The following is a 12,334-nucleotide window of genomic DNA, read 5'->3' as shown; positions in this document are numbered from 1 at the left end:
GAATGAGGCCATGAAAGGCAATCTGCTGTGTCAGGGTTTCTCACGCCAGAGAGCACTACGAGAGGGAAGGTTGATCATTAGAGGAATATAGCGCTGTTAAGACTGACTGGGTGGGTGACTGGCTGGCTAGTTTTCTGTCTACCTCTCGCTCTGTATTTCTCTCCTACTCCTCTAGTCACCATTTCAAGAACAAAGAATTGGATAGTAGTACTTCTTGTTGGTGTGAGGGCACTTGGTTTAGAAAGGAAAACGTAACATCATACAGTATCTGTAACAGCTCATGTGTTTGCGCCATTACCTAATGGGAAAGGTAAAGGAAGAGATGGTATGCTGAGAGTGTGCGGTCTTAAAGGAGTTAATTAAATGTATTGGTAAAGAAATACAGGCCCAAAACAAGAGAGGAAGTGAGAGTGGAAGAATGGAGAGAAAGAATGAGATTGATCGTGTGATTTTTATATTAGATTTATTTTACCCTTATTTTATCAGGTAAGTTGACTGAGAACACGTTCTCATTTACAGCAACGACCTGGGAAATAGTTACAGGGGAGAGGAGGAGGGATGAATGAGCCAATTGGAAGCTATAGGGGAATGAAATTAACTGCCAAACAAAGGTAGGCCCAAATAAGAATGAGAAAGGAAAGGATGGAGAGAAAAGGTGAAAAAGGTGTGTGTTCTGTTCACAGTTAAGCAGTAAGGGGGGTCGGCCAAATCAAAATGGACTTGTGTGATGGATAGTGGATTCCTGCCATAGGAGCTGTAATAGGTTTAGTCTAACTCAGGAGAACTCAGAGCACTGCCTTGTATAAAGAGAGATGGCCATCCTATTAAGCAGGCACTTTAATGCTCCATACGACAAGAGGCCCTGGCTGCATCCCAAATGGCACCCTATTCTCTAGTTATTGGGCTCTGGTCAAAAGTAGTGTACTATGTAGGGAATATGGTGTCATTTGGGACGCAACCCCTTAATAGTGTTGCTGGTCAGATGGCATTTATTTAGCGAGAGCCTTAGTTTAGTGTGGGGCACGCTACACCTCACAAACTTTGTTTAGCAGTTATACTGATGTTGTTAGGGGTAATTGTTTGTGGAGTTACAGACGCATGCATGCATGCATGCACACACACACACATTTCCCTATCAGAGCCAGTTTGTTTGGTAGTTACGTAGCTCAGCTAATCACACACAACACACACTCTTCCTAGCCATACAAATACAGACATCCCATTACAAGCCAGTCTGTTATGTAGTTAAGGAGAACAATGTGTCTTAATACGTGCTTCATTTAGGCCTAGTCTTAATGCAAGGAATTTCCAAGGGAAAGCAGCCCAAACAGACCACGAATGTGACACATTTATTTTTGCTAGTAAACCAGAAGCAGCAGACAGTTATCATATAAACAAAAGACCGTTCTTAATTACCGTGGGAACTTAAGTTAATGAATAAGTGAGTGAGTGAAGAGCACTTTTCACCAACCATTGAAAAGCGTAATTACTCAAGGCGTTAGGTGCCGGCGTTGGCATTAATCCTGAGAGACTTCACTCTGCTCCTCTCAAACTGTAATGAACCTGGACGATGGCCAGGTTGTTTTACCCAGACTGCCTGGGTGATAGGACAGCTCCTAGCTCTGGGTAGAAGGTGCCCTTAGGATCTACTGAACAAAAATATAAATGCAACATGCAACGATTTCAAAGATTTTACTGAGTTACAGTTCATATAAGGAAATCAGTCGATTGAAATAAATTCATTAGGACCTAATCTATGGATTTCACATGACTGGGCAGGGGCGCAGCCATGGGTGTGCCGGGGAGGACATAGGCCCACCCACTGGGGAACCAGGTCCAGCCATTCAGAATGAGTTTTTCCCCAAAAAGGGCTTTATTACAGACAGAAATACTCCTCAGTTTCATCAGCTGTCCGGTTGGCTGGTCTCAGACGATCCCGCAGGTGACGAAGCCGAATGTGGAGGTCCTGGGCTGGCGTGGTTACACGTGCTCTGTGGTTGTGAGCCCGGTTGGACATAATGCCAAATTCTCCTAAACAACGTTGGAGGCGGCTTATGGTAGAGAAATTAACATTCAATTCTCTGGCAACAGCTCTGATGTACATTCCTGCAGTCAGCATGCCAATTGCACGCTCCCTCAAAATTTGAGACATCTGTGGCAATGTGTTGTGTGACAAAACTGCACATTTAGAGTGGCATTTTATTGTCCCCAGCACAAGGTGCACCTGTGTAAAGATCATGCTGTTTAATCAGCTTCTTGATATACCACACCTATCAGGTGGATGGATTATCTTGACAAAGGAGAAATGCTCACTAACAGGGATGTAAACAAATTTGTGCACAACATTTGAGAGAAACAAGCTTTTTGTGTGTATAAAACATTTCAGTGATCTTTTATTTCAGCTCATGAAACATGGGACCAAGACTTTACATGTTGCGTTTATATTTTTGTTCAGTATATATCACAGATCTAGGATCAGCTTACCCTCCCCAAGTCGTAATCTGTTATGGATAACTGCAAAACTGATCTTAAATCGGTGTCTAGGGGCAACTTCGTCCGAGTTTCTGCTCTGTAGTCTACTGCCTTCATCTTCAACAGTAGTTACTTTGAAAGGAGAGAATGGCCTGTCCAGAAACAAGTCCTTGCCCCTAATGCTTGGTTGTTGTTTCTACACTCTTATTCCACTTAGTCTCATAGAGTTACAAGCTTTGACCAAGAACTATTACATTGATTAGATTGAAAGTTATTTTTTCCATCAGTGAATGTAGGAATATCTCATTAAATGTTTCTTTGCTTGGGGTTACGCTTCATGTCAACCGTGGGCTGAGAAAGGGTTAAATTGTGTTGATGAGAAAATGTGATAATTAGTGTGTGTTTATATCATATCAGGCCATTTATAGGATAAACAGAGAGAGAGTGTGCCTGCGTGGGTGGGTGCATGTCCAAGAGTGTGTTATTGGAAATGGGCAACTTGGGGCCATCTGTCTGAAAACAGCATCACTCCCCAAAAAATCTGAAATGCTGCAGAGTCCTTTGCCAACAGAGACAACTTGCGATCACAATTGGACAAATATTGGAAGTACACTATCATAATCTGTCCCTACAGTATCTGTCTAACATCTCTGAAATTAAAATGAAAAGTGCCCAGTCATTCATTGCTAGGACCAGAAAGAGTATGTACAGTAGTCTGTATACTCTTGGGTGGAAGCACAAATTAATGGTGACACACAATGTAATTTATTCCATTTTCGATTCCAATATGATATCAGATGGTAGTGATGTACCCCTAGTCTTTCTTACCCTGTTGTTCCTTATCTGTAGGCCAATTATCTACAAAAACTTCCCTGGCCAGAACAATTATGACCTGAAGAAAAGAAAGTGCACTTTATGCATTATCTGTCAAGACATACGCTAATGTCTATCTCCATTTTCTTCTCCTTTTCCCCTCTCTTCACCCTCCCTCTCTCCTGTTGTTTTTGGGTGCTCAGGTGTTTCGGGGAGGATACATGCATCTCCATCCCAGACATTAAGGCAGTAGTAATAGTCCTGCCACCAAGCGAGCCACGGATCACCATCACTGGTTCAGATCGACTCGTCAAGCCTTCCTCCGACCTGCGTGGAGCCATGGGCGTGGCACCCTTCAAGGAGCTGCGCATCACCAGCACTGTAACCAAGACCGACGGTGTGCCGTTCAGCGCAGGTGGGTGAGGTGGTTACCATGGATACGTGTTAATATAGCATGGCGTTGAAAAAGTGAGTGTGTGAGCATTCATGTCTGTGTTGGATTGTGTATCTGTGTCTGTGTGTGTGTATAGTCCACAGGCCTGGTGTTCTGGAGGTTATGCACAACCTGGATTACTGTGATGTCCTGGTGATCGGAGAGGAGCTCAACCCAGAGCACGAGAGTCTGGAGATTCACCACAGCTCCCTAATGGGGAAACACCTGGACGCCACAAACTCCACCTCAGGCATCTCCATATATGGTATGCACTTCAATTTATGACGCATTATTCATATCACACTTTTCATACATAAACATCAATTCCTTGTTGTGTGTCACCTGCTTGGTAATGGTATGAGAAGCTCTAGAAGATATTAGAGCTGGGCCCAGCACTGAGCCCTGAGGGACACCATCTATATATGGCTGGAAACACCAGGGACACCTTTGATAATAATACCTTTTCCCCAGGTGTGGACTCCATGGCCCACTATGAGGAGGCCCTCAGGCAGGTGCGCTACAGGAACTGGCGCCCGGCGATCCTGACTAACAGGAGGTTCAGGCTCACCTGCTCCGAGCTCAACGGCCGCTACACCAGCAACGAGTTTAATCTGGAGGTCAGGGAAGAAACTTTACCTATCTTTCCTTTTCTATTTCACCCCTTTCACACTCACACTCTCTATTCTCCCATATCTCCAACACTGCCACTCCTCTGTCTTCCTGCCTCTTTCTACACCCCTCTCTCCATTTCTCTCACCCTTCACAACTCAGTCTCTCCTCCCATTTCTGCACCGTCACTTATCAACCAGACCCATTTACCCTTTATCTCACCGGTCTATCTTTCTCTAAATCATTATCATCTCCATACTGACTGATATGTTCTTTGTCCCGCCCCCAGGTTAGCGTCCTCCACAACTCAGCACCCATAGAGCATGTCAATCACATGGCTGTCCAATCCCAGTACATGCGGCCTGTGCATCATCCACTAATGGTGCACACTCTCAATTCCCACATCTCAGGTAAGGCACCCAGCAGCGTTCACCCACACATACCCACAACCACACACTCACACACACACGGTGAGGACATGGCCCTGCTACTATCAGAGGCTTGAGAGTGTGTTTTGTTGAACTGGAGGGGGATCCAGATTAGGCTAAACCAGGGATCATCAGCTAGATTCAGCCATGGGCCGATATTTTCTTGAGCGGATGGTCAGGGGGCCGGGACATAATTATAAATAATTTGTAGACTGCAAATTGACCACAAGAAGCCCAAACAATCATTTCAAACCTTGTGATCACAGATTATGTGTGTGAATACTTTGGAACAGATTTCCAAAATTAAAATAGCTTTTTTTGCTCTGAAAACTTGGGGAGCCAAGTAAAATCACCCGCAAGCTTAATTCGGCCTGCGGCCCGCCAGTTGTAGAACCCCAGGCTAAGCCTTCAGATTATACACACACAGACACACGCTGTCTCTCTCTCCCTCTCTCTGTGTCACACACACACACACACACACACACACACACAGGACTGAGTGATCTCCCAAAGGTAGGGAGGACACAGCAAATTTTGTAATTCAGGTGAACTTACCCTTTAAACACTCTTCTCCCCCACAGGCACCTCTCCAGCTGCCACGGTGGTGATAGTGATCTGTATCGCCGCCCTGGTGGTCATAGTGGTGCTGGGCATCTATAGGCTCCACAGTACCCACCAGGACGGCTCCAAGAGGGAGGAGGACGGGGCCAAGGACCCAGAGATGGACTGGGACAACTCCACCCTCACCATCACAGTCAACCCTATGGAGGTGAGAGAACATTATACAAAGGATGTCCCAAAGAAGGCAATGTCAACTATATCAACTCGATGGCACTTGAAATGATTTAATAGGTCTAGGTCTAGTTGAATGGCTAGGAGTTGATTTGTGGTTGGGGTTTTATTGCATGTATTGCGTTACATTTATTACATTGACACTGTTTTGGTATTAGATTTAGATTTTGGGTTTTGTAGCAAGGACATTATATTTGTCCTTTAATAAGTAATATTATTCATGATCGCGTACAGCTAAGGCCAGATAGCACCTGCAGGGAGGTTTTCTGATCAACAGCTACATATTTGAAGAGTAATTCAGTGTTCCACTTTCTCCTGTCCTGTAGCATATCGGAGGGCCTCAGGCGGTGGAGGAGGAGGTAAGAGAGGAAGAGGAAGATGAGGATGATGAAGAGGACGATGAGCAGGCAGGCGACATGAGTGCAGAGTCAGGCGACAGTGATGAAACAGAGGAGGAAGAGGAGGAGGATGAGAGGGAAGTGAAGAAGGAGGGAAAGCAGAAGAGCAAGCTGGAATGGGATAGCTCTTCGATAACATATTGATCTCTCACACATATACACAAACCTACATATTATACAGAATCTGCTGAAAGTCAGTCACAATCAGTTGTTAAAACGGCACATTTTTAATGAAATGTTGCTCTCTTCTGGTCAAACTAAGGCATTACAACTAATGCCAGTGGAGCTGATTTCTCCGATTTTGGTATAACTAATCGTTCCTATTTAAGACTGCCATTGACAACACAATAGGGCCAATTTGAAAACTTGCACAAGCACATTTCCACCTTATATCCAATGGCTCGTTCATCTGTTGAATTATTTCTGGGTTTGGACACAAAAAATTGGACACCACATTTTCCCCGTTATGTATCTCAATTGCTGTTGATACTAATACAAAAAGATATTGGAATGCGTTCATTGTAAATTGTATGTCCCCTCTTTAGCATTAATACAAATTGTTGCATTTCTTTGCAATTTTAATACTGTACTTTAAAGTAGTTTTTTTGCATTAGATTATGAGATGATATTTTATTAATTTTAAATCTTGGAAATGTTTATTTTAGGTCTTCTGAAAGACAGACTTACAAATTGTCATTAACAGAGGTATAAGAGGATGTATTTACAAAACAAATTTTGAACATTTTGATAGATTCTCCTTTTTTTTCTGTCTGCCTGGTTCTTTTTCTTGAACATATGAAAAAGAGAGAAAAGTTCCTGTATGTTTTTATAAATCCCTCGTGACGTGTATATAGCAGGTAGCATAGCTGAACTATAATTCACCTCGTCACCCACCTACCTTTCCTCAAACTGGATGTCCAAACTTGCTTGCATCAGGGGCATTTTGAGTAGTCAAGTTGCCCCTAACCACATATTCATCCTAACTTTAACCATTAGGAGGGAAAATGGACAACTGATCCTAGATTAGTACTTGAGGGTGACTTTAGCCCTCATGGTCAGCCTCTCTCTGTGTTTGCTGTTGACTTGTGTCCCTGCGTGCGTCCACCTACTTCTGAGGCTAAGATGAGGGTATGAGAATAGACACTTAAAGGGATAGTTCACCCCATAATCAAACTTTCATACATGAAATATTGTCTAAAGTCCATGCCATCTGTTGTTTAAATCACGCAATATGCACATGTAAGCGTCTGACAAACAAATTTGGGGGTAAACCATCCCTTTAGTCACCACCAGAAGGCAACATCAGTCAAAATTCCTATTCTTGGCTTGACAGGTTAGCATTTTCAGCCTGGGCACAGAGACAACTTGTCACATTGGGCGCGTTCAAGCGGATCACTTTTGTCAAGTCGGTGTGTTGGTCACCGCCTTTCAAAGTGTGTTGCATTGTGAGGATAAAAATTGTCTACATGTCGACTGCATGAACTTTACCAAAATCATGTGATCAAAGTTCATGAAGTTTTGACTGTAGTCGACTGCAAGTTTCTGCAGTTGCTCTTCACCAACTTCATCCTGCAGCAATCGCCTGCATTGTGGGAGACTCTATTGTCAACCAATCATTAGGGTGTTTTTGTTTAACCCACAAGAATGTGACTCAAACATGATATATACAAATCAATGTAATATTTTAGGCTCGCTTCACTAATTGATTGTAGCCTACAATGTACACACCATTTGAGTGATATGGTGGTTGGAGATGTTTATTCGACATTATAAAGAAAAACCTTTATAAACAATGGCAACACTGCCATGTTGATCTGAGCTTTGCTGTTGGAAAACCACATTAGTGTCCGACTTTCGGCTGTCGCAGTTTCTCCTCCCGACTTTCGTCTACAGTCGGTTGCTTTAGCCTTACCACTCAAACGCGCCCATTCTCTTTGGGTACATCTCAATGGGCTAAAGCGGCTTCCTCTCCTTGTTTTCTTTCCTTCACCTGCCATCAAAAACAGGTAAGGTGAAAGCAAACTGGTGGGTGCCATTGCCTACCAGAATTTTGCTTTCACCTGCCCACTTCATGTCCAGACAGATTAAGGAAAGGAGTCAAAGAGACTATTGACTATTGAGATACACCCCTTATGTTTTTTCTATGACAGGCCACCTTTGTCAGAAATCCCACTGTAAAAAAACAGAAACTATTGATCCTCTCGCTCCTTCTCTGGTGGCCTATAACAGGTCTGCTGTAGCTTAATCTAGCCAACTCCTTGTTTCTGACCCCTTGTATTTCCCAGAATGCCACTCTAAACTCTGCATCCGTTACATGTTTATGTCTGTAGCAGTGGTTTTCCCCCTGTCGGTCTTAACGCCTGTGGTTGTAATGTCATCATTGTGAGACGCGCGTCTACCATTGCCTTGTTTCACCCCATCTTTATACCATGGGAGTATCTCAAATTGCACACTCCTCGCGTCCACTGTCCTCGCCTCCTTCTCAAAACCCATTGGACGAGAAAGCCAGAGGTCCCGCCCCTCTGACCTTCTCCTCCAATGGGTTTTGAGAAGGAGGCTAGAGAGAACGTGAGAAGTATGCAATTGAGATTCTCTATGTGTCAACTGTTTTGCATATAAACCCTTTAAAAACAGTTCAAGACAGTTCTTTTATATATGTTTATTTTCGTTTTGTTTTGTAAATGTTTGGGGTTTCTTTCTCTTTGGTGGTCACGGCAGCACTTTCTGTACATTGACCAATAAAGACTTGTTTTAGAATCTACAGCAAGTGTCTGTTCTCTCTATGTGTGTGAGGACAAGAATGTGTGATGTCCTGTCTGACTGCCTCATAGCCTAGTAGACCTAGAACTGTATAGGGAATTTGATAGGCGGCTACATTTTACATTAGGTGTGAGTGAATTCAGAGTTTGTGATTGTGAATACAAAATAAAAAAATACAATAGGCCTAAAAGCAAGATTATAACAATTGTTTAGTATGTGGGTCCATAACTGCACTTGATGGCCTCTTAAAATAATTGGCAGCGCTGGCAAAACACATTTTATGAGGATAGGATTCGCTCATCTTTGAACAACATAATTATAGAATGCTTTAAGATTAGGTCTACTTCTTCCTGCATGTGTCCATTAAATTTCCTTGCAAAGGTCAACGTTCTCCATCACCAATATGACGCCTCCATAGCCCCGTTTAAACCTCGTTCTAACATGAGTCTTTTGTCGTGATCCGGTCCACATTCTGATTGTGCCCACATTTTTAGACAGGTGTAGATGATTGAAAGACGCATTGTGATCTGATTGTGATCAGATCTTCCTGACCACCTCCAGAGGTAGTCAGGGACTCATGGTATCTGGATATCAATCAAGTGTAAACAGATTTGGATGGTCAAACCATTTAAATCATAATTATACCGGTCTCTAAAATCATTGACAGGTAGCACCATTGACATGTTGCATCAATAATTGTCTTAAAATAAATAAATATTATTTTTAAAGAATATCTGTTAAATAATCTGTATACAGGGAGGCATCAGAAAATCTGGTTACAATGTGGACACAGTACAGTGTACGGATAAAGGCACATTTTACTATCATGTGTAGCTGCAACGGCTACAATGTGGGCACAATCAGAATGTGGATAAGATCAGTGCAAAGGCCGCATGTTAGCACCAGGTATAAATGAGGCTCATGAGTGTTTGTTTTTTTACGTCACTAGCCCCGTTTATACCTGGTTCTAACATGCGTCCGTTGTCCTGCTCTTGTACACATTCTGATTGTTCCCGCATTTGTCGACAGGTGTAGACAATCAAAATATGCATTGTGATGGGCAGCAGGTAGCCTAGCGGTTAAGAGCAGTGGAACAGATGTAGCTCAGTTGGTAGAGCATGGCGTTTGCAACGCCAGGGTTGTGGGTTCGATTCCCACGGGGGGCCAGTATTAAAAAATAATGTATGCACTCACTTACCTGTAAGTCGCTCTGGATAAGAGCGTCTGCTAAATGACTAAAATGTAAAAATTTTGCATTATTGATATAAATGATAATGGGATTGGGGTAGGGGAGAGAAAAACACATTGGATATTTATATATGGGCCCCATTCTGCATGGAGAGCTCCCAGCTCTGTTTTGTAAGCCGTGCGCTCATGATATGCTCTTATCTATTCAGTTGTGGGGGTTTGGAGTTGGACACGTGCTCTGCTGTATGATAGACAGTTTAGTTTCAGTAGTCGGGTCTCTCTCTATTCCTCTTTGTCCCTCTTCCCTCTCCCACAGGCTGAACGTGAGTTTCAAGTTTGGCGAAGCTAATTTTTACCATAAAATTCACCTTTATAATAAAGCATTCCACGCATCTATCATCGCATTTGCAGACTTATGTAAGCTAGCCTACTAATACTAATGTGATAAGTAGATTGGATAGTCATAATTTAGGCTAATAATATAACTCAATCACTGTTTGCAAAAAAGACTGCAGTTTTCAATGCATGGCTGAGCACGTAGTCACGCGCTCAGCCATGCAGTGTCTTCTTTCTTTTTGTGTTTATAAACACATTTCATGCAATTCTACTACACTTTATGACTGGAGACATTAGCAGAATCTTTTTTTAAATGACAAAAATGACATGTTAGTATAGGCCTACAGGCTAATGCTGACTCTGACAAACAGATCAATAAAAACGACCTTGTCTGCAACCATCTAATGGTCCTGAAACCGTTTATTTTTTGTGCTCAGTTGTGTAATTATGCAGTAGCCTACAAAGAAATGTATGTGTATGTTCACAACAGGCTTTTTTTGCATACAGCCATGAGTTAAATTAACTTAGGCAGCAGTGATACTGTTACCGAATCTTGTCCTATGCTTAGGCTTCTCATCCCATCAGGAATTGGATTTTATTGTTAGTCTGCATAGATGCATGTATGCATCTAATGCTTTATTATTCAGCACCCCCTACTCAAAACAACCTCCCGCAGCTATGTCCCTCCCTGTATGCAAATGAATCCAACCTGCCTTATGGACCTCCCCTTATGACACAATCTGTATAAATTGATGTGTGTACAAAATACAACTATTGCATAGTATAAATAAGATGACAACCCCAAATGCACACAGTAAAAACAGAAACAGGTTAAGTTACAGAGTAGGCTACAAAGTGCATCTCCGAATGGTGCAACGCATTATCCAAACAGGTCTGGACAAGGTTGTTCTTTATGCATGGATGTTTACATACGTTGCTTTATACTGTATTATTGTAATCTTGTATTGTAAATAACCTTTAGTATAGGCTTAAACCGTACCAAAGGGGAAAAAAGTGACATGCTGGGAGAAGTTTCCTCCAAATCACTGATCAATGATAATTTGCTAACTGAACCTCAATATGATAAGGGAGCGGTCGGAATGTACACAATTGTTACCCATGAGGGAAATGGGGGAGGGTAATGCTTTTTCAATTTCAGTCAGGGGGAGGGTCATGCAATTTGTAATAAATGAAATGCCATATTGCTCAGTGTTTGAGAATTAGTTGCTCAGTGTTTAAGAATTAGTGCCTGATGCTGCCCCTCATCCCAGATTCTCTGCTGGGCGCGCAATATCAAGTGTGCCTAGTATGGTCTCAATGAAATAATCCATAGGCCTAGGCTATATGAAGAGTGAGTTATATTTCTAAGAGTTTTTGCGCTGCTGTGATGGTGTATATAAAACTAGTCTACACTGCATTATATACTGCAATGGATAGGCTATACCAATCATGAACCCTGGCCAAAAAAATTCAATATCTGTGCGCGCGGACTAGGCCTACTGATGTCCTGTTCAGTTTGAGAGGGAGAGAGTAAAGATGAGGGGGACTGGAGGTAAACTTGCTACTGCTATAATAGATTTGAATAAAAACGGTATGTTTCGTTGCCCATAATGAAGCTATTTATCAGCGTTATTGACCTCACAATAAGCCATATTCAAGTAATTTAAATAACTTACATTCCTATGAAGCGGCAGCTGCGGAGATGGACAGCGCATGGGTGCTGAAAATAGGCTAATTCGAGAAGGCCTAATTCATTTCAACAGTCTTCATTTTAATTTGACTTTAGGCTAATAACAATAAGAGGGCTTTGTGTTGGAGCCTATTTCTTCCTATTCAAGAAATAAGAGGTAGGCCTACCTGTTTGATTGATTAAATTATAGCCTACTATCCATAGATTTTGTCAGCAAATTCCTTCAGTCACCATGCACTCTTTAAATATCTCAATGTCAGTGAAGGGCTTGGTGTGTTAAGTTACAACCAGGGTTCGAATTGAGGGGTTATGTGAGGGTATTGTGGCTTTTGTTGAAGAAGAAAATGGCTAAAAGCATAGGCCTACCCCTTGTTAGCTTAAGATTTAGAAAACAAATAAATGGACCTGATTATAT

The 12,334-nt window shown here is 42.3% G+C and overlaps 1 protein-coding gene across 1 annotated transcript in view; it reads left to right on the top strand.

Annotated features, from left to right (window-relative positions):
- The window catches only part of LOC121535069 (calsyntenin-2-like), a 310,904-nt gene extending 303,419 nt beyond the window's left edge, over nt 1-7,485 (top strand). The window contains exons 12-17 of the mRNA XM_041841767.2: nt 3,489-3,700; nt 3,816-3,983; nt 4,190-4,335; nt 4,617-4,737; nt 5,337-5,524; nt 5,874-7,485. Of these exons, the coding sequence (XP_041697701.1) occupies nt 3,489-3,700; nt 3,816-3,983; nt 4,190-4,335; nt 4,617-4,737; nt 5,337-5,524; nt 5,874-6,089 (1,051 nt within the window). The 3' untranslated portion in view covers nt 6,090-7,485. The remainder of the gene's footprint in view (nt 1-3,488; nt 3,701-3,815; nt 3,984-4,189; nt 4,336-4,616; nt 4,738-5,336; nt 5,525-5,873) is intronic.
- Nucleotides 7,486-12,334: the final 4,849 nt, after the last annotated feature.

The sequence above is a fragment of the Coregonus clupeaformis genome, chromosome 21 (genome assembly GCF_020615455.1).
Source record: "Coregonus clupeaformis isolate EN_2021a chromosome 21, ASM2061545v1, whole genome shotgun sequence".
In the NCBI taxonomy this organism is placed as follows: domain Eukaryota; kingdom Metazoa; phylum Chordata; class Actinopteri; order Salmoniformes; family Salmonidae; genus Coregonus; species Coregonus clupeaformis.
This window is presented reverse-complemented; position numbering and strand designations above follow the sequence as displayed.